At 37.3% G+C, this 20,644-nt stretch overlaps 1 protein-coding gene across 1 annotated transcript in view; it reads left to right on the top strand.

Moving 5' to 3' along the window:
* nes (nestin) overlaps positions 1-15,999 on the top strand; it is a 46,946-nt gene extending 30,947 nt beyond the window's left edge. Inside the window, exons 3-4 of the mRNA XM_039751138.1 lie at positions 7,296-7,369; positions 7,598-15,999. Coding sequence (XP_039607072.1) covers positions 7,296-7,369; positions 7,598-15,186 — 7,663 coding nt within the window. The 3' untranslated portion in view covers positions 15,187-15,999. The remainder of the gene's footprint in view (positions 1-7,295; positions 7,370-7,597) is intronic.
* The last annotated feature ends 4,645 nt before the right edge of the window (positions 16,000-20,644 follow it).

Raw genomic sequence — 20,644 nt, 5'->3', positions numbered from 1 at the left:
TTAAATGTGCAAAAGTCTGGTCATTTGTCAGCCTCTGTTTGCAAAGGAGAAAGCCTTACAGCATCTTTGAAGGGAAAAAGACCAATTGGAAACACATATTAGTAGTAAGAGGAGGAGAGTATGCAGGAAGGGAAATTATGTTGTGTTGAAAAGGAAAATACAGCAGTGTAAGCATAAAACAGATACAGAATTAGAAAACAGCTCACCTCATTCCAGCAAATGAGGGACCTCTCAGGATATTTCATTCCTAGTAAAGCCCAGGTAATCCCTATCCCTAAGGTGAACCTTTTTACTATTCCTTATTTTTCAGACACGGTACATTTGCCTGCATATGACTTCCCTACACTTTTCAAAAAATCATCACAGTGTCATTAACTGTGGAGATCTGTCCAAGTTTTTGAAACTTTTTCCATAATCATTTTTTGTTTCACTATGGACTCTTCGCTCATATAAATTGTACTGTATTAGACGTTCATAAAGCTTTTAATACAGTCACACACCAAAGATTCCTTCTGAAACAAGAAGATGTAGGCATCACAGGTAACACAAGAGTTGTGGGACTCTGGAACAAACTACTAAGACATGTAGTTGAAACAGAAATATTGACAACCTTTAAGAAGAATCTGAATGAGATACTGGGACAGCTTAATTATTAGCTAAACAAACTGGCTTGAGAGAATGAATGGTCTCTCCTCAACTGTCAAATTTCCAATGTTCCTATTTTTGTGAGTTTTGTATATATCCCTGTAATGGGAAAAGCATTGTCACACTATATGTTAATTAATTTTCTCTCTTTAGGTTTAAATACATGGATCTAACATTTTTGTCGCTTACAGGGTATTGTGTGGTATGATCGAAAATAGTGCGGGGTCAGTAGGGAAGTAGTGCTGTTCGACCATTCTCATTATTTTCGCTTTGTTTTATAATTCAGATATCAGTACAACACTGTGTTACTACCACCATGCTTAAGAACTGGTAAGAGGTTTCTCTTATGGAATACAGTATAAGCTTTTCTCCAGACATAATGGAACTGAGAAGTCAGTCAACCATCGATTGCTGCACTCATCACATTTTGACATAAAGATCACCCCAGTCTTAGCAATTTCTTATTATCTCTAATTCATTATTTCAAGCTTCGTTTAATGGTAAGACTGAACATTGTCTTATTCTCAGCTTTTGTTGTCAGCATGTTATTACAAATGTCCCAATTCAAATACAAAACTTCTCAAGTAGACTTGCCTGGGTTCATCTCAAAGGTGATAGAAGTGAGACCCCTGTGCCTTTTTCTAGCATAAATACTAATTTTGCCAAAATGTTCCTTTAAAAAAAAAGCCAAGCAGAGTACTTCTTCCAATGTGGGATCTTGAATTACAAATGGTAATAATAATTCTTTACATTTATACAGCACTATTCTCACTACTCAAAGCACTTTCCACACAGGGAGGACCCGGGAAGCAAACCGATAATCTCCTTACTGCGAAGCTGCTGTGCTATCACTGTACCTTATGAAGCAATGGATTAATCAAGAAGGAAACAAAAAAAATTAATAACTTTTGGTACAGACAGTTAAACAAAACAAACTACGGAGGCAATTTCCAAAGTGAAAAATAGGTTTCCAAAAGAGAAAAAAATAACACAAACAATACCACAACCTGAAACAATTACGTAAATTGTGGTTATGGTTTGTGTCTTCATCATACAAAATTTACAACTATTTCTGTTGACGTTATAAGCTGTGTGAGCTGCAGTTGCAGTTGTGCACAATTTCTCATTAAATCCTGTAACCCAGTAGTCTAGCAGTTTCTATGTTTCAGCAGTAGATGCTGTTGGTTTTTCTAAAAGAACATAAGAGATTTGATAAACGAGAGGAGATAATTCAGTCCATCAAAGCAGTTTCTTTAGCTAATAGCTAAGCTGTCACAGTATCTCTTCAAGATCCTTCCCAAAGGTTGTCAAGGTTTATGCTTTGACTGCTTGTCTTGATAGTTTGTTCTGGAGTCCCACAACTCTTCGCGAAAAGAAGAGCTTCCTGTCTTCAGTTTTAAATGCACTTCTTCCTTAATTCCCACTGATGTCTTTGAGTGCGTGATTCTCCCACTAGTGAAGACTGTAGTTATTGAGGTTGCCTGACACTAGCCATTTTGGAATACAATTTCCAGTTTTGCAAACTTTCCAAAGGTTAACTGCTTATTTTCATTATAATTGTGATGATGCACCACACTAATAGTTGGTGATTCATTTTCCTCTTCTCAGAATTATGAGATGCCCAGCTGGATGTTATCCAAGCCAACCATTTTGCCAGCTCTAGCTTTGTTCTTGCTACTTAGCTATTAATTTGCTACTTGTATCTTTGATTACTTGTATTGTAAGTGGATGGTAATAACTCATGGTGGCTCGCATTGCTGGCTCAGGGACCAGAGGTTCATTTCCAGTTTGGTCAATGTCCATGTGTTTGTAATGCTTTGGCATTCTGTCCAGCCATGTGCCTCTTTATTTAAGATAGAACCCAGATCTCAATCACCAAGTAAAGGAAAAAGAAGCTTCAGAAAATCAAGGGATTAAATAAATCACTCCTATGATGCTGAGGCAGCACTACCCTCCCCTCAATATAAAGCGCCCTCAGGAAGAGAGAGGGGACAGCTTCAGATAACAAAGTGCCCACCTCACAGAGGACCTACCCTGGTCCACACACATCCACACAAAGAAGGCACAACAATGTCTTTCCCACCTCAGGGATTTCAGGTTGCCATCCCAATTACAAAAGAACTTCTTACACATCCACCATTGAATGTATCCTGACAGGAAGTAGCAGTGCCTGGTTTGGGAAACAACACACAGCAGGTCTGCAAAGCTCGGCAGAGAATGGCACTGTCGGCTAAACACATCATTGGGTGTGCGCTCTGTCACTTCAAGGACATCTACACTAAATGATGTTGGACCAGGGGAAAGAAAATTATTTTTAAAACTAGCCGTCCCAGCGATGGCCTCTTTTCTGTGACGCTATCACAGCCTGAAGACCACTTCAGAGGGACTGAGGAGGAGCTTTTTTCCCTACAGTCCACCTGCATCCTCAGTAAGGAGATTGTCTAGAAACACATGATGTCCTGTTGTTAACTCTCTTATATTAATTAAGTTACACTACTAGGTTATTTATTTAGTTGTTATTTTTTTTAATCACATATTTATAATTCTATTAATGGCTTTTGCTATTATAAGTCGTTTATTATTGTTATTATCTTTTTGTATTCTTCGTAAAAGCATTTCACTGTATAATTTGTATTTGATAAAATCTGATTTGATTTGATACTGTTGTGATGGCAGTAGACTTGATTTTACATTCCTGCTGTGATTTTCTTTTTGAACAGTACAGTATGTCCTCAGGAAGCACAGGAGACAAATAAGGCAAATACCTCTAGATAACTAACCTTGGTTTGAGATACTCCGTTTATTCAATGAATTTGAATGGCTATTTTTTTATGTGGGCTGCAGATGTGAGGTATACTGTTTGTAAAACATAGGATTCGAGTGTTTTCCATCCATCAGTCTGAAGACATGCTGTTAGGTGCAGACATAGCACTAAGTTGGTGTGGTGTGGATACATAAGCATGCATTGTAATGCACTAACCTCATGCTCAGGACTGGTTCTTGCTTTTTGTTCATTGATACCATAACAGGCTCTGGCTTTTGATGACTAAAACAAACAAAAAGAATTAGAAAATGGACAATATGATTAAAAAAATATTGCTTTGAAGAACTGCTTAAATTTTATGCATGATAAATTTGTCTTTCAAAGGAATCCAAATCATTTTCCCATCCATTCACAACTTTTAACTTGCAGTTTCTAAGAATAATACATATGAACTTTGTGTGAGGTATTTTCTGAAAAATATGAAAGAATGCATCTCTGTGTACTGCATAGTTTTGCACACATTTCCACCATGTATTCATTTTTAATAACAAGGCCGGTAATTACAGTTACTTTTGTATCTGGGCAATGTTATTCATGTGTATCGGTTTGTAACTTGGAGGATTTGAAGTTCCAGATGGTCTCACAATAAGAAGCCTGTCAAATCATTTCCATAACAATGTGGCTATGCAGAGCACTCCTTTGTGTCTTTGTGGCAGCACTCTGGGAGACGTGTCTTAGTTAAACATTATGTCATGGCAGAGTGCTCCACTTCTTAGTAGTTTCTCTTAGCAGACACTGGCCTGAGAATGTCCTCGACCAATCTAAGACCATTAACATATTTCTGTAAGACTTATAAAAAAGGATGGAAGGCAGTATGAATTTGAATTTTTCTATATATTGAAGGTATAAAACTGTTTTAACAGGAAATTCTATTATTATGTTAGCATTTATGATGCTATTTTCATTGTTTATGCATTTATATATATATATATATATATATATATATATATATATATATATATATATATATATATTAGGACTGGGAATTAATTTAAAAAAAAAAACTAATCACATAAATGTATGTGATTATTTGCCATTAATCACATCTAACTTTAAAATAAGTAATTATAAAATGAATACATAAATCATGAAGTAAATTGTTAGTGCCACATGGGATGGAAGGGGCCTTACCCAAACGAGACTCACCAAGTGTATGGATTTCCCTTACACGAACAGGGCGCCCAGGCAATTGGACAAGCGTTATGTTTATGGTACCTTTCCCGGATGGAATAAATAATGAAGGACAGGGAATTAGTGTCACTGGGGACTTTTTATTCTCTCAGGATGCTAGATAGTAGCAGCCCTGGATATCGGTACCCAGTTGCCAACCAGTAGTCTGACAGAACAGCCCTGATGAGGTCTGTGGGTGCCATCAGGGTGCACTGCAGGGAGTTACACTCCCTACTGTTTGAGACTTCCAGATGACCTGGAAGTACTTCCAACAGACAATGCCCTGGAATTGGAAGCACTCCAGGGTCCTCAATAAAAGGGACCGCACTGCCTTGTCCAGGCGAGTCGGAGCTAGGAGGAAAGGAAGACAACACTCAACTGGAGGAGGGCAGTGTGGTGGTGAGAGGAGAGGTGATTAAGGAGAGATAACTAGTACTTGGTGCTTGTTGGAGGTATCCTTATAATAAGTATCCATTTATTTGGGCTGTTTTGTGTTCTATCACAAAATACCCACAGAATCACAAAATTAATGTAACAAAGGAAATTTACTAAAAGTAATGGCATAGTTTAAACTTAAAAAAATACCTTAAACCTGAACTTTTAACAAAATATTACCTAGCAAGTACAACCTGAATATGAAAGCCTTCCTAAAAGGCAAGTTAAAAAGAAGGCAAAAAGAAAACAAGGCTAATGTATTAATTCTCAAATTGGCATAGCATATGAGACACAGATATGTCAAAGTAAAAATTAAGTGATCAAAGTGACTGTTGACTTTGAATGAACTGCTGAAGACTCATTTAATTAAAAGAATATACATCTCTTAAATGGGTTTACATTAAAACTTGTGTTAAAACTCTGCAAATGCTATCCTCAATTGTTCATCACATAATGATAATTATAATCTACACAAGTATTTTTCAACTGGAAATAATAGTGTAGTGCCCCTAGTTCCAGATCTGAGAGAGACACACTCCTCAGGTGGTCGAATCCTGTCTGAGAAGGATGTGACTACCTGGAGAAGCCGAGATAAAAGCAGCTCTGTGGTTGGCATTTTGTAGACACAGCACTTAGAGCACTTTAGCAGTCAGGAGACAAGTTGGAGGTCCATCTGTCTGGCTGCAGCAACTTTCACAGAGCAAATGGCAGTCTCCAAGTTGCTTATTTTGCCACATCCTGTCCTGCCCTTTTGGACAGTTTAGCACATGTAAGAGATTTAATGTTTTTTTGGTTGGTAGAAACATGGTGTGCCCTGGAATTTTTTTTGGATTCCAAAAAGTATTCCACCACAGAAAAAAGGTTTAAAAATGAGTACTCTATCTACACTGTTGCTCCTGGCACGCTGAAAAAGATCTCCATAGCTGCTGTCTCACTTAAAAACTAACACCATGCATTACTTGGATGGTTATGTTGTGTTCTTTGCAGAAATTAGCAAAGATGTGGAGAGAGAAGGAGAAATCCCCGGCAAGTTATGACATATCACATACACACAGGGGATCCTTGGACGGTCATAGATGATACTGTCTCCCCTAAGCTTGGTCCTAAGGGGGTGAGCAGATCTGGCCATGAGGTCTTGGGCCTGGTGGAGGGTGTTGGTGTGGAAGGATTCCAGTTGGTGGAGTACCTTGAACTTGTAAGGTTGCCGGCTCAAGAACCACCAGGTGGGGTCCTGGGATTTGACCAGGACCAAAGCAAACTCTTGGCCTAGGAGATAGTAGTGGATCTGAGTGATCACCCACTTGATGGCAAGAGCCTTCACTTCAATGGATGTATCTCATCTACTTGTCTGACAGTTTCAGGCTGAGATACATAACAACCTGGCTCAGTACAGCATCAAGGCCAGTGTTGGAGGAGTTGGTCTGGAAGTGCAAAGGAAGAGAGAAGTTAGGGGACAGTAGAATCAGTGCTGACATAAGGGTCGTTTTCAGATCTTCAAGTCACCAGGCTGAGAGCCTTCTTCTTTGACAGCTGCGTGAGAGGCGTGGTTAGACAAAAGCCCCTTGAAGTAAGTGCAGCATTCACCTGCAGTTCCCATTGGTGGCACTCTAGCACTCCAACATATCCATCCATCAGGACTACAACTCTCAACCTGCCTTTCATGTGTACATATGGGAGCTCCACTAGCCTTATGTGTATAGGTGGAATACTAGACCCCCTGGGATGTAGTCTCCCTTTCCCTTTCTATTAAGGCTTTACAGCCTGGAAAGATACCAGCAACCAACCTGGTCAGGATATTCATCCATTCAGGTCCTTTCATGGAGACTCCTTGGCTGGACAAGGAAGCATCTATTCCAGCTTGGATACAATACAGAGACATGGACTAGAAAACCTGAAAACAGACTTGAAGAAGAGAGTCAAGAGTGGCATCAGGTGTTTGTTGTTTTGTTACCTTGATTTTTTTTTTTGCTCATACTAATCCTTGCCATAGATTGTTTTCCAAGTAAGTTCCTTTTTACCAAGATTTTGGCGTCCTTGGCATTATGTTGGGTTTGGAGACAACTCATGAGTAGCCCAAATTTTATGTAGCTATATAAAATGAACAGATAAATAAAAGGTAGTTGGTCTTTGTTGTAAGTAAACAGCTGTGTTATCATTGCTGTCAATAGTTGTGTGCACTTAAGGTAAATTACTCAGAAATGGTATCTTATTTACATTTCAGAGCTCTTCTGGATGCTGAAAGTTTGAAAGTAAAGATGCCTCTAGGAGAATTACAAAGATCCTCCTTCAGAAAAGGTAAGAGCAGTGCTGGGAAAGCAAATGAATCGAGCATTGCTGTTAGCCCAATATATAGTAAAATAATGTTTTCTAAAATTTCAACAATTTTATATATAAATGAGCAGATAAGATGTGTTTCTTATTATAATTGTTTAAATAATTCATTTTATTTAAAATATCTAAGAAGAGAATTGACCACCGACAGTACAATATGTAACTCACTAACATTTATTTTCTTTTACACAGATATCAAACTGGAAAAAAGTGAAGGACTTGGACACAATATTCATTCACCTCTGGTCAGGATTGCTGAAAGTGGGGAAGCTCACATGAAAAAGAGCTCACCACAGTTTTATACTCCTTCACAGACAAAATCTCTCATGTTAACATCAACACCTTTTGTGCCTTCAGAAGAAAGCCCTAAAGTACCTCAAAAGATTATGATGGCGACAAGTTTAGTTACAGGAAACACACACATAGAAAACCTAAATGCAGCTGTTGAAACCAAGGACAGCACTCCAGTGTCAGTATCCAGATCAAAAGGAAACACTGAAGAAGTACTCAGTAACTCAATGGAAGAGGTGACATCCAATGCATCTCCTCCTGACGTTACACATGAAAAAGTCACCCATGGCACATTCAGTGCTGAATCATCAGCTTCAGTGCCAGATTTTGACGTTGAGCTAACTGCAGAGAAAACAACAGATACCTTAACTTATTCAATACCATTGTATGATCATAGTAAAAATGAAACAAGTAGTGAAAATACAGCTGAACATTTTATAAAAGAAAGTAGCGAGAGTCAGGATTATTTGGAGAGCTGTGATGGTAGCAAAACACATACTAAGGCACTTCCAGTAGAAGTCCAAGAATACAATAACATTGATGTGCCCGATACTCATCAAGAACCCATAACCAAAGAGCAGGAGGTTCAAATAACAGAGGAGGAAGGAAATGACAAAGAAATGACCAAAGAGAAGACAATGAATGTTGCAGAAGGGCCACAGTTTGAACATCTGGTCTGCAATACACAATCACATATAATGAATGAAACTGAAACACAAATGACACCTGTGGTCATTCATTCAGATGACACAGTGAAAACTGAACTTGCTTCAGCATCTACAGTTAATTATGTGAAGGATACAACACTAGAACATTTGGATTTAAAATCTACTGCTATAGAAAAAGCTGCAGAAACTGACATATCTTCAGACCATCATGCTATTGATGTGAATGCCAAAGGTAAAGAAAAGGAAGAAGAGTTGCAGCATGATCTGGACAGTCCAATATCTGAATCAACAGACATTGCAGTACAATCTATTAGCACAAACAGTGAAATGATTAAAGATCAAATTTTGGAACTGAATGATATTGAACAAGAAAGTGACACCTGGAAGGCTGAAGATTCATCATCCACTGTTGTGCAAGCTCCTATAGATGAATCAGAATATCCCATATCAGAAACTGACTTTCTACAAAATGCTGGTAAATTAGAGTCAAATCAGCATGATTCTACTAATGATATCACTGAAGTGACCAAAGAGGATGCAGAATCAGAACATAGCATACATTTAGTCCCAGGCAACATGGACTTAATAAAAGGAAGCCAAGAAATTATTACAGAACAGCTAACTTTAGAGAATGACTTTGAGAAACAGAACATCCCAGAAACATCCCTAAGCAATGGGAAAGGGGGCCTTATAGAGAGTATGGAGAGCTGTGCACTTGATGGGACACTGGCTGATACAGATTCACACACTGTACATGGAAAGATTTTTGAAAACAATAGCAGAAATTTAGAGGAAGAACATGAGGAGGAAATTGGCAAAATGGCAGAGGAAAATCTGTTCCTAAAAGAGAGCAAACATGAAGCTCTTTCGAATACCATGCCACAGCTTCAAAATCCAGAAACAGCTGTTTCCCCTGAAGTCTTAGACGAAGGTTTTGAAGAGAAAATTGCAGAGGAACTTAGAACTGAAACAAATGTAATGGAAAGCTTGACACAAGAAGGTATGGAAGTAGCAATGGAAAGTGATGAACACACTGAACTATATACTGAAGCAGAGATTGAAACAGAAGAGGAAGCACATATTCAATTGGAACATGAAGCATCCAGTGATCCTGAGGAAACATATGAAATAAATCAGGAAGAAAATACTCAATTGAGGGGAGATAGTGAAGGATTAAATGGTATGCATGTGGAACAAGATGACTCTCTGGTAAATGCAATTAAAGAGGGAGGCATGTACTCATTTCACGAAAATGCCTTGGAAGATGAGAAAAACATACACTTAGTGGTGGAGGAGAACAAAGATGAATCAACAGCAACAGAAAATGAAAAAGATTCAGGTCTCCAGAGTGAGCCTGAAGTGACCCAGGAAACAGCCACACATTTAACAGCAAACAATGAAGAGAACTTTTGCCTTCCTGAAGAAATAGAGATGGCACAAGAAGAAGATATAGCAGAACACGATGAAGATATTAATTCGAATAATGAAACACATGCAGACATACAGATAACAACAGTAAATCAAGATGACTCCTCTAATGATCCAGATAAACTTCTGGTGAAAGATACATGTTTAACAACAGGTAGTGAAGGAAGTAACATATTTAAAACAGAAGAGACAGCCAGTGAGGAAAGAGTAAGGTTAACAGAGGAAAAAGATGAAGAACCAAAAATGGAAACACAATCTCATTTACCAGTGAATGATGAAGGAGATATCATGCAGGAAAAAGGAATTCACACAATAGAGGAAAATGACGAAAATGGAGACGTTCCTAAACAAACAGAGGTAGAGGAAGAGGAGCCTCAGACATTGGAAATTAAAGATGATACCAGTCTTTCAAATGAAACAGAAATAAACTTGGAGAAAGTTACAAATCTGATGGAACTGAAAAGTGAAAAATGCCTTGGCAAAGAACAGGGTATACAAGAAAAAATGGAAAATGATGAATACACAGATATATCTGAAGAAAGAGACACGGAAGAGGAGGAATATACATATAATACATTGGAAAAAGAAAAGGATGACAGCCTATCTAAAGAAACAGAGATCATTCAGGAAAAAGACATACAAACATACAGAGAAATTGAAGGCGATGAACACTTTTCTCAAAAGACAGAACTAGATCAAATATCTGAGGAAATTAAAGAACTCACTACGGCACTTGAAGAAAAAGAAATAGACCTGGGAGAAGAATTACATATCTCAGGAGAAACTGAAGAACAAACTGACCTATTTAAAGAAGCAGAAAACGAACAGGGAAAAGACACACTAATATCTGAGGAAACTGAAGGATCTAAAGGATCAGAGATGGATCATGAAGAACAAAGACAGATAATAATGCATGCTGAAGAAGAAATGGGTTTATCTAAAGAAACTGGGAAAGACCAGAAAGACGATAAAATGATAAGAGATCAAACTGAAAATAACAGAGAGACATTAGAGGAAATACAAGAAGATACCAAGTTGCACAAAGAAACCGAACCCAACATGGAGGAGGACACACATATACCAGAAGAAAAGGAAGAAGACAGCATCTTTTCTAAGGAAACAGAAATAGATGAAACCATAAAGATACCAGTAGCAAATCAAGATGACATTAAGCTGTCTAATGAAACAGAAGTTTGCCAAGAACATGATATACTGACATCAGGTAAAACTGAAGAAGATGACAGTTTATTTAAGGAAACAGAGACAGTACAAGAAAAAAGCACACTTAAAATAGATGAAAATCAAGATGACATTAGGGTTTCCAAAGAAACAGATCAATATAGAGATGAAGAAGAAGTAGAATATGCCAGTTTATCTAAAGAAACAGAGATTGACCAGGAAGAAATGACAGAGATAACAGTAAAAACTGAAGATGTCATTAGCCTATCCAATGAAGCAGAGATAGATCAGGAAGATAAAGAACAGACAGAACTGGAAAATCAGTATGAAATCATGGTCTCTAAAGAAAGAGAGTTGCAGAAAGAGGAAGAAATTTTAGCATTAGAGAAAACAGACGAATGCATCAGCTTATCTAAAGAAACAGAGTTGAATGAGGAAGAATATCGACAGGCAATAGTGGAAGAAGACATCATCTTACTTAAAGAAGCAGAGACAGACCAGGATGAAAGCATGGAATTATTCAAAGAAAAAGACACCACTTTATTGAAACAAATAAAAATGGATGAGGTAGAAGACAAACCAACAACAATGGAAATCCAAGATGACATCAGGATTTCTCAAGAAGCAGAAGTGTATCAGGAGGGGGAGGACACCATGATAACAGAGAAAACTGAAGAAGACAGCAAACTATATCAAGCAGATCAGACAAAACAGGAAGGTGAAAAACATGTATCAGGAGGAACAGAAGATGAAACCAATTTATTGCAAGAATTTGAAAACGACCAGAAACTAGATACACAGAAATCATCTGCAAACAATAATGATGCAGTTTTTTCAAAATCAATAGAGACAGAACAGGAAGAAAACAAACAGATTGAAACTGAAACTGAAGAAAACATTACGCCATCTGAAGAAACAGAGATAAAGCTGGAGGATGACAAACTAATAACAACAGAAAGTGAACAAAAGGAATCTGAAGACATGGTGGTGAACCAGGAGAAACAAATGCATATATCAGAGGAAACCAAAGAAGATGGAATTCATATACCTACAGAAACAGAGGTAGATCATGAAGAAAGCCAACAGATAAGAATGGAAAAAGAAACAGAGGAAGATGGAGAGGAACATACACTTACATCAGAAAAAAATGAAGAAAATACTACTTTATCTGAAGAAATAAAGACAGGCCAGGAAGAAATCAGTCATATGACAGGAGAAACAGAAGATGACATTACTCCCTCTATATCAGTAAAAATAGAACAGGAGAAAAATGAAGAGATAAAAGCAGAAATAGAAGAAGAAGAACATGAAGAACAAGAAGAAAAAGTGATAATGCCAGAGGAAGACAAAGACATAAGAATGGAAAGTGAAGATATGATTGATCAGGAGAATTATATACATTTATCAAAGGAAACTGAAGACACTGGTTTATCTAAAGAAGTGGAGATACATAGCATGGTAATAGGTAAAGAACAGGAAGACGTTAAAATATCAGATGAAACAGAAGATAACCAAATGAAGCACGGTCTCAATAAAGAAGTAGAAATAGACCAGTGGGAAACCATACATACAGACATAGAAGTTGAAGAGAATGTCAGTCTGTCTATTGAAGCAGAAATAAAGCAAGAGAAAGCCAAAGAGATAACAATGGAAACGGAAGAAGACATAATCATATCTAAAGAAACAGAAATCAGTCAGGAGCGAAGCACAAATGCATTGGAAGAAGGTGAAGAGCATATCATCCTCTGCATAGAAAGAGAAATAAATCAGGTAGAAGACAAGCACTCAGCAGTAGAAATTAAAGAAGATGGACAAACATCTAGAAAAAGTGAAGATGGTATGGAAGATACCAGCCAATCTGAAGAAAAACAATTGGAGAAAGAGCAAATTTATCAGATATCAGAGGAAAATGAAGAAGACAGCAGCAACTCTGAAGTTAGTGAGATAGAGGGTGGCGAAAAGATAATAGCTGAAAATGAAGAAGATAACAATCTATGCAAAGGAACAGATGTGGAACACAAACTTGCATCCATAGTACGTGAAGAAGAAGCCAGCTTCCATAAAGAAACAGCAATAAATCTGGAACAAGTGGAAAATGAAGGAGAAAATGGCCCAACTAAAGAAGTTGAAATTGAACAGGAAGAAGACATGCAAATATCATGTGAAACTAAAGAAGACACTATCCAATGTAAAGAAAAGGTAGCGGAGGAAGGAGATATTCAGACATCTGAGGAAATTAGAGAAGAAGATAAAGGAATTGAGACAGACCAAGCAGTAGAAGAAAAAGAAAGCATTACTCTTACCGTGGATACTGAAGAAGACACTAACTTATCCAAAGAAACAGAGGTGGACCAGAAATATTACACAGAGACATCAAAGGAAAGAGAAGAAGAAGTCCATTTCTCTGGTGAAACAGTAGCAAACCAGGAAGCAGACAAATGGACAAGAATGGAAATTGAAGAAGACACACATGCATCAAGTGAAACTGAAGATGACATCATCCTATCTAAAGAAAAAGAAACGGAAGAAGAAGAGACCATTCAGATATCAACTGAGAAAGACCAAGAAGTTGGAGAAATAATAACAGTGGAAGATAAAGAAGATGCTCAAGTAAAAGAGATAGACCAAAAGGAAGATGCCGAACTATCAATGGGAAGTGAAGAAGTAACAAGTCCATTTCAGGAAACAGAAAGCACACAGATTGAAGACACACATATAATAGTGGAAAGTAAGGATGACAAGAGCCTCTCTGTAGAAACAGAGGCAGGCCAGGAGAAAGAAACACAAATATTAGGGAAAGTAGAAGAAGACATTAACATCTGGAATGAAACAGAGACAGATCAGGGGAATAAAATAACGTTAACAGCGGAAATGGAAGAAAACATTAGTCTAAATAAAACAATAGAGACAGACAATGATCAAGACACACAAACATTATGTGGAAATGGAGAAGAAATAATTCAACCTAAAAAGACAGAAAACCTCCTGGAAGAAGACAAACATATAACAGAGGAAACTAAAGGTTACAGCAGCTGGTCTAAAGAATTAGAATCAGACCCACAGATCATAAGAGAAGATGAAGAAAATATTAATGTCTCTGAAAAAACAGAGCGAGACCAGGATAAAGACACACTGAGTTCAGAGGAACATCATGAAGAAACCAACCTCTTTAAAGAGGCAGAGAGTAAAGACTATGACAATGAAGGGCTCCCAGACATAAAGTCAGATGATAAACTTAAAGATATTGAGGGAGAATGCTCTGAAGAGATGAGTGTTGAAGTGCATGAATGCAGAGAAATGCAAGAACACAAAGATATAGACATATTAGCTGAAAGCGTGGGTGGCATATCAGATGAAGTTCACAAATCATTAGATGATGAAGTCAAAAGTCAACTTGAAGTGTTTGATTCATGTTTACCACAGACATCAGTGGAAGAACATGCATCTGCCACGAATCAAGATACAGGGATCAAAGATTTTGCTGATGACACAGTTAGCATAGAAGAAGGGGAAATGCTTTCGACAAAGACTAATGTTGATTTCACCGCAGAGCTCAATTTACCCAACAATCTTTACAAGACTTTTGAAAATTTGACAGAATTCAGTGCTAACTCTGAAGACTCTGACTTTTCAGAAGCTGACTCACCCAATGCATCTTATGGTCATACAGCAAGTAGAGGAATAAGAACAATAATACTCGATGAAGAACCGCAGCAAGAAGTCGTTGATAGTCATTTAACAGAAATGTACAGTGCATTTGGAGATAATAACGAAAGCAAAGAGTCTGAAACATTTGAAGAACTGCCAATAGTGCAACACGATCATCAGCTAGAAACGGTTAGTAGTTTTCATACTCTTTCCATTGAAGTAAAGCCACAGTTGCTAATGAATGGAGAACACAAGGGCAATGAAAACTCATGTTCAAACTCTTTGAATGGAATTTGCTATGATCAGACCAACACCTCTCAGGATAGTCAAGAAGATAAGACAGAAGATTTCCCAGAAGATGTCATACACCACTTGCATGACACGAAGGCAGTAGAAACACTGCAAAAGGGAAAAATGGAAATTCCAATTTATGCTGAAAGTGAGAGTGAGGAATTCTTATCAGATGAAGAAAAAGTGAAAGGAATATGTGCAAGTGAAGAACAAGTAGTGAAAGATATCATTGGCTGTAAAGAAGAAGAAGACAAAGAAAATGACCAGAAGCAATAAGTATGAGAGGAGCTGAAAAAGCAAAAGTAAAAAAGCTGTGCAAGAGAATGGCCAGTGTTTAAACTTTAACAGTTTGCCTTCTTTTTGGACATTTTGAGGTTACAATGTTGTGACTTAAAATCACTGTGAGTTTTCATGACCAAAACTTTTTCTGATGAGCATTATCATTTGAAAAATTTAATTTTCATACTGATAACTTTTGTGTAATGTAATATGCCTTTGCGTGAAACATAAAATATTTAAACTATAATGTTGAGAAGGTCGGAGCTGTAAGAAGACAGAAAATTATTTCAAGCATTGATCTGCAAAAGTTGTGTGCATCAGAAGAACAAACAGACAAAACTTAAAAGTCAACAGAGAATAACGCATGAAACAAATCAAATTAGAATATTATTTATAAAGAAAGTTTCATAATAATGTCAAAAAGAAGAACTGTAAAATCTAACTGGAAGAGTGAAAATGTCAAAAGGCAATAAAGCAGAAACTTGCCTACTTACTGTATGCCATTTTGGACAAATGAACTGAGAAGAGTTAGATGGACAAACATCTGAACCTTAAAATTCTGACACGAGAAAGAGAGACATAGTTATGCTGTGTCAACAGTTGCAACGGCAAAAACTGTTGTGCTAACAACACCTGCATTTACACTAAGTACATATTTTCAGTTAAAAGAGTTTAAATTGATTGTTTAGAATTTGACTAAATATATTCCAACTATTAGTACCCCATGTCTACATTTAATTGACTGTCAGCATGAAGTTAGACCTGTATGATTGTGGACACACTACAAAAAGATATCCTTTATGAACTGCAGATTTCTGTGTGTCAGTTTTTTGGTCTGTTTCTCTTTATTTCCAATACTAAATTCAACACCTCAGATAAATAAATAACATTATAAAGTACATATATGTGTTATCCACTAACACTTCATCCAATATTGGTTCAAACCATATATCCAGTGCTTCCACGGTAACCTGCAATCCTGAAATGGATGGATGGATGGATAGTGTGATTCAGGTAATGTTTAAATAGTTTAACAAGAGGGGGCCGCATTTTAAAAAAATGTAACCAAAATTACTCAGGGAAAAATAGGCAAAAATGAAAAATATAAAATACAAAACATGTAGACCCCAAAAGATAACTTACTTGAATTCCCCACCAGACTACATGGTTGTGAACCCTTGCCCGGACAGCAGGGTTGCTAATACACTTGTTCATCTGAAACGGATGCACATTCTCCCATCTTCACCTCCCACCCATCTCTTTCTGTCACTCATCATCCTGCCCTCTTCTTTCTTTCAAGTGAGCCTTTACCTCAAACTCTCCTTCACTGTTGACTCCATGAATGCTCAGGCTTGATGCAGTTTTAAAAAATATCCCCAGGAGCATTTATGGATTGAAATTACTTCTGGCATCAAAGACAGGACAGATGTTTATCTAATGGTTCCTGAAATGACTACACTTCTGAACCATCTGGCCATTTCCTAAGAGCAGAAACATGGCCTCCCTACACTATGTCTGGGACTATTTGCTGTCCCCATGCTTGATAGGTGATAAAGTAGCGGCCATCTCTCTTACCTCCCTCAACTTACCTTTGTCTAAGAAAACTGGCTTCTCCTGCTACTCGACGCTTTTTTTCTAGAAGACACTGCCTCTTGTACTCTTTGATTCTGATCCTGCAGAGCTGCTGGTCGTCTAGCATCCTCGTAGATCATTATGTGTAGAACTGCTCCTCAGCTCTGTCTCTCTCTAGTTGTCCTACCTATCACTTTTCTTAGCTCACTGGGAATTACAGGATTGTTCCTCTGGACTCTAGCATTCGAACATTCCATGCCAAGTTGCTGTCTTCCTACCATTGTTGATTATCTGTCCTCCAGAGCAAAACTTTACCCCTTGCCAGTCAGTAACCAATTCACAATTTGAGGAAATGGGTCACCAATGATAGAAAGAAAAATAAAACTACTGAACAGTTCACCATGACAAATATAAATATGTGTGAACAATTTTTTTAATTAAAAGTTCCAGGAATTGTCATTTTGAATACCATATCCATGGCTGTAATAACTGGACAAAGCTGGAGCCATACATGGATGGGAGATTGTTTGCTCTGTAACTAACACCTTCACATTTTAAAGCACTTTATTCGGATTTCATAGGTGGAATTCCTCAAATGTATGTGTACATCCTTTTAGCCACTGGTGACCACCATCAGCCAAACTCCAACATATACTCTCGATCATCTTTATATATAATACGTTACCGTGGCTGTTTGGTTGTCTGTCCAGGAATTTAAATCACCTGTAGCTCACAAACCGTATGAACTATTGACCTAAAATTTAGTACATATATACTACGTGACGTTTACTATCTCCCTTTGGGGTGATGATTTACCTCCAAGGTTATTCCTCTTTTTATTTTTATTTTATTTTTTTGTAGAATCAACTCTCGGCAGCGGCCAGCAGGGCCTGGGGCCCTTACCTACACAATCACTCACAGGAACAAAAATGTAAATGGTTGATAAAATGAAACATATATTTATTTTATTGGTACTTCCAACAAAATCAGTGTTTAAACATTAAAAAAAACATGCTGTACAGCAAAGATTAATCAACACAAACGCTTGGACAATATTACATGAGCCTTGAAAAACACAAAACTTTCAACATATATATGATACTCAGTTGGTAAACAATACAGACAGAGATGGCACACGATGAAATTACTATGAATTATTTATTATTAATCAAGTGTTCACACATTTTCTAAATTGTTAACATATACGCTTTTACGTTATGTAGTGCGTTAGATCCATGCACATACATGCACGTGAGGTTGTAGAAGTGACCGTGATACTAAATCAGAGGCCGATGCCAATGTCTACTTGTAACACAATTACAAATATTTATAGTTTAGTATAGTATAGTATTTATTTATTAACAGCAAGTCACACCATACATAGATTAGCATGGAGAACCTATGTTCGTGGAACCCCCGGGCAACTGCCCAGCCTGCCCATGTGTTAAGACGGCCCTGATGACAAGCAGGCCAAGGCCTCTCCTGGGGAAATCTTCCTCACAAACACATTTCTCTCTGTTGCGTGCTTTATTTTCAGTTCTGTATTTCAGCACTTGAAGTTATTGTTGTTCTTTTCTGTTAATGAGAATATTAAAATTGTTTCTATTGCAGAACTTCAGTGACAAAAACCTTATTTGGACTGTTGCCTTACTGTATAAATACAACAGTATATAGACATTCCACTCAGGTTGGTCCACATGGCCTTCAAATATTCTCAACATGATGTAGCAAAAAAAAAATAAAGAACGGCTATGAATTCTTTATTTCTGTGGTTTGGTGTATTATTTTAACCAAATTTAATCCATCTTTTGCAGATTTATAAGGACATTTGAAATCTACTTGCAAAAATAAGTAGGCCTTTAAGCTAGAAGGTCAGCATTTCAGCTCAGAGCTTGTCAATGGGTGGTATGCAGCAGTGTATTTTGCTATGGGTTCAAAAATATCCACTACCCACATTGTATCTTGAGGATTATTCTACCTGGATATATATATATTACACAGCACTATGCAATAGAAAACTATAATAAACTAGCACACAGTAGTAGACTGAGTAAAAAGCAATAATAAAACTTTATCTTAATTTAGTGACTTTCCCAGTGCTTTAAATGCACAATACATCACTGTTGTTACTGTTTTTTGCAGTCGGAGTGTTAGAAGATTAAGCGACTCACCCAGTGAGTCAGTGCCAGCAAGCTTGTGATTCAACTTTAAAACCTTATCACTAAGTCAGACTGATTCAGTAACCAATAAATTAGATAAACAGGAACATTTTATATCTGATGCCTACCTGCATTAAATAAATAAATAAATAAAATGTGGGTAATAATAAAGAAACATTTCTGTCTCCATCATTTAGTCAGCATGTCAGCTAATGCAGCAACATGGTTCAGTGTGAGCCCCCCAGCAATAAACAGGACTAGTCTGGTGGCTACAGCATTCGGCTCGGTGATTCTCAGGGTCCCACCCAGACCACCGAATGTCCATTGAAACCACACACCCTCAGGTCTTGTGGAGGCCAGCAAACACCTAGCACAAAAGACCCAAAGCAAAACAGGGAGGGAGAACAAAGCAGACAGAGAAGCAACAATGGATGACTTCACAGGCTTGGCCTCTTTCTTCCTGTCTGCCTTCCTTTTTTGCTATTTGGTTAATTATATGCAGAACAAAGACACTTCATGCATTCTTCTCCCACCAAGCAGTAAACGACCATTGTTCCCACTTAGACATTTTGGTACAACTAGCCAGTAGAAACAAAATGCCTAAACTCATATCTTTTTTTCTTTCTTTCTTTTTTGCATCTTTTCACTAACAGATATTTGCAATCAAAAGTTACCAAAAGCATTAACTAATGCATCATAGTCTAGGCTGTAGAAGGGTAAAATATATAATGATAATAAAAACATACCGTCGCTACTATACAGCTTGTCTGTTATGAAGGCGACTGTAGAGTTATAAAAGCTTAAAAAATCAGTTGAACAATATAATTTCCTGTCTCTTATTGATGTGGCAGGACTACAAGGAAAAAATTAAAATAGAAGACAAAGAAGTGAGCTTACTGTGTCTAAAACATCTTTTTATTTTTTTTTTTCAATTCAGCTAACCTAAGATCAATGCCCATCCATTTATCTATTATGTCAGAAGGAGGAAGGACAATTTTAACTCCAGCCAAATTGAATTAATCTTAATCTGGTTGCTGGATGACTGCTCTGCTGCTTATCAGTGTAACATTGGAAGGCCCCCAGCTGGCCGGCACTCATGAGTCAACAAGGAGGAAGGAATGATAATTGGCTGTGCAGAGCTCCCTGTGAACTGCTACTGCGTTACTTCTAATGGATTACACATCGGAGATGACATATCATTTGACAAAATTCCAACTGCAAATGAAAAAAGAACCTTACATACAACCTTGCGATGAAAGAGTGATAGGGGTGGTTATAACATTGATAAGAAAATAGAAATTCCACAATATAGAGATGACAAACTGCAAGGTGACACTTTAAAAGTGCCCATACAAGGTATAAGACAATACACAAAACATATCATGTAATAGATCTTGCAGTACAATCATGTGAAAGATCATACAATATAACAAACATCATGCCACATTAATATTTTGTTGTATATAATTTAAATAAACATGAATACATATTCTGTGTATGGAAAACATTCATCACCACCTCAAATACCCAAATACCTAAAATTAGAATTCAGTGCAACAAATCAGATGCAAATGATTGGTGAAAGGTCTTGGTGTAACGTGTCTCATTTTAACCTCAGACATTTAGTTTAGTTTGCTCACCTTGCCTAGATCGAAAGAGTTCTCTGAGGCCTTCCGAAAGAAAGTCATACTGTCGATGGCTATGAATCTGGGAAGAGATTTAAA

This window comes from Polypterus senegalus, chromosome 1 (assembly GCF_016835505.1).
Source record: "Polypterus senegalus isolate Bchr_013 chromosome 1, ASM1683550v1, whole genome shotgun sequence".
Classification (NCBI taxonomy): domain Eukaryota; kingdom Metazoa; phylum Chordata; class Cladistia; order Polypteriformes; family Polypteridae; genus Polypterus; species Polypterus senegalus.
The sequence above is the reverse complement of the archived record's forward strand: the minus strand, read 5'-3'. Positions and strand labels throughout refer to the sequence as shown.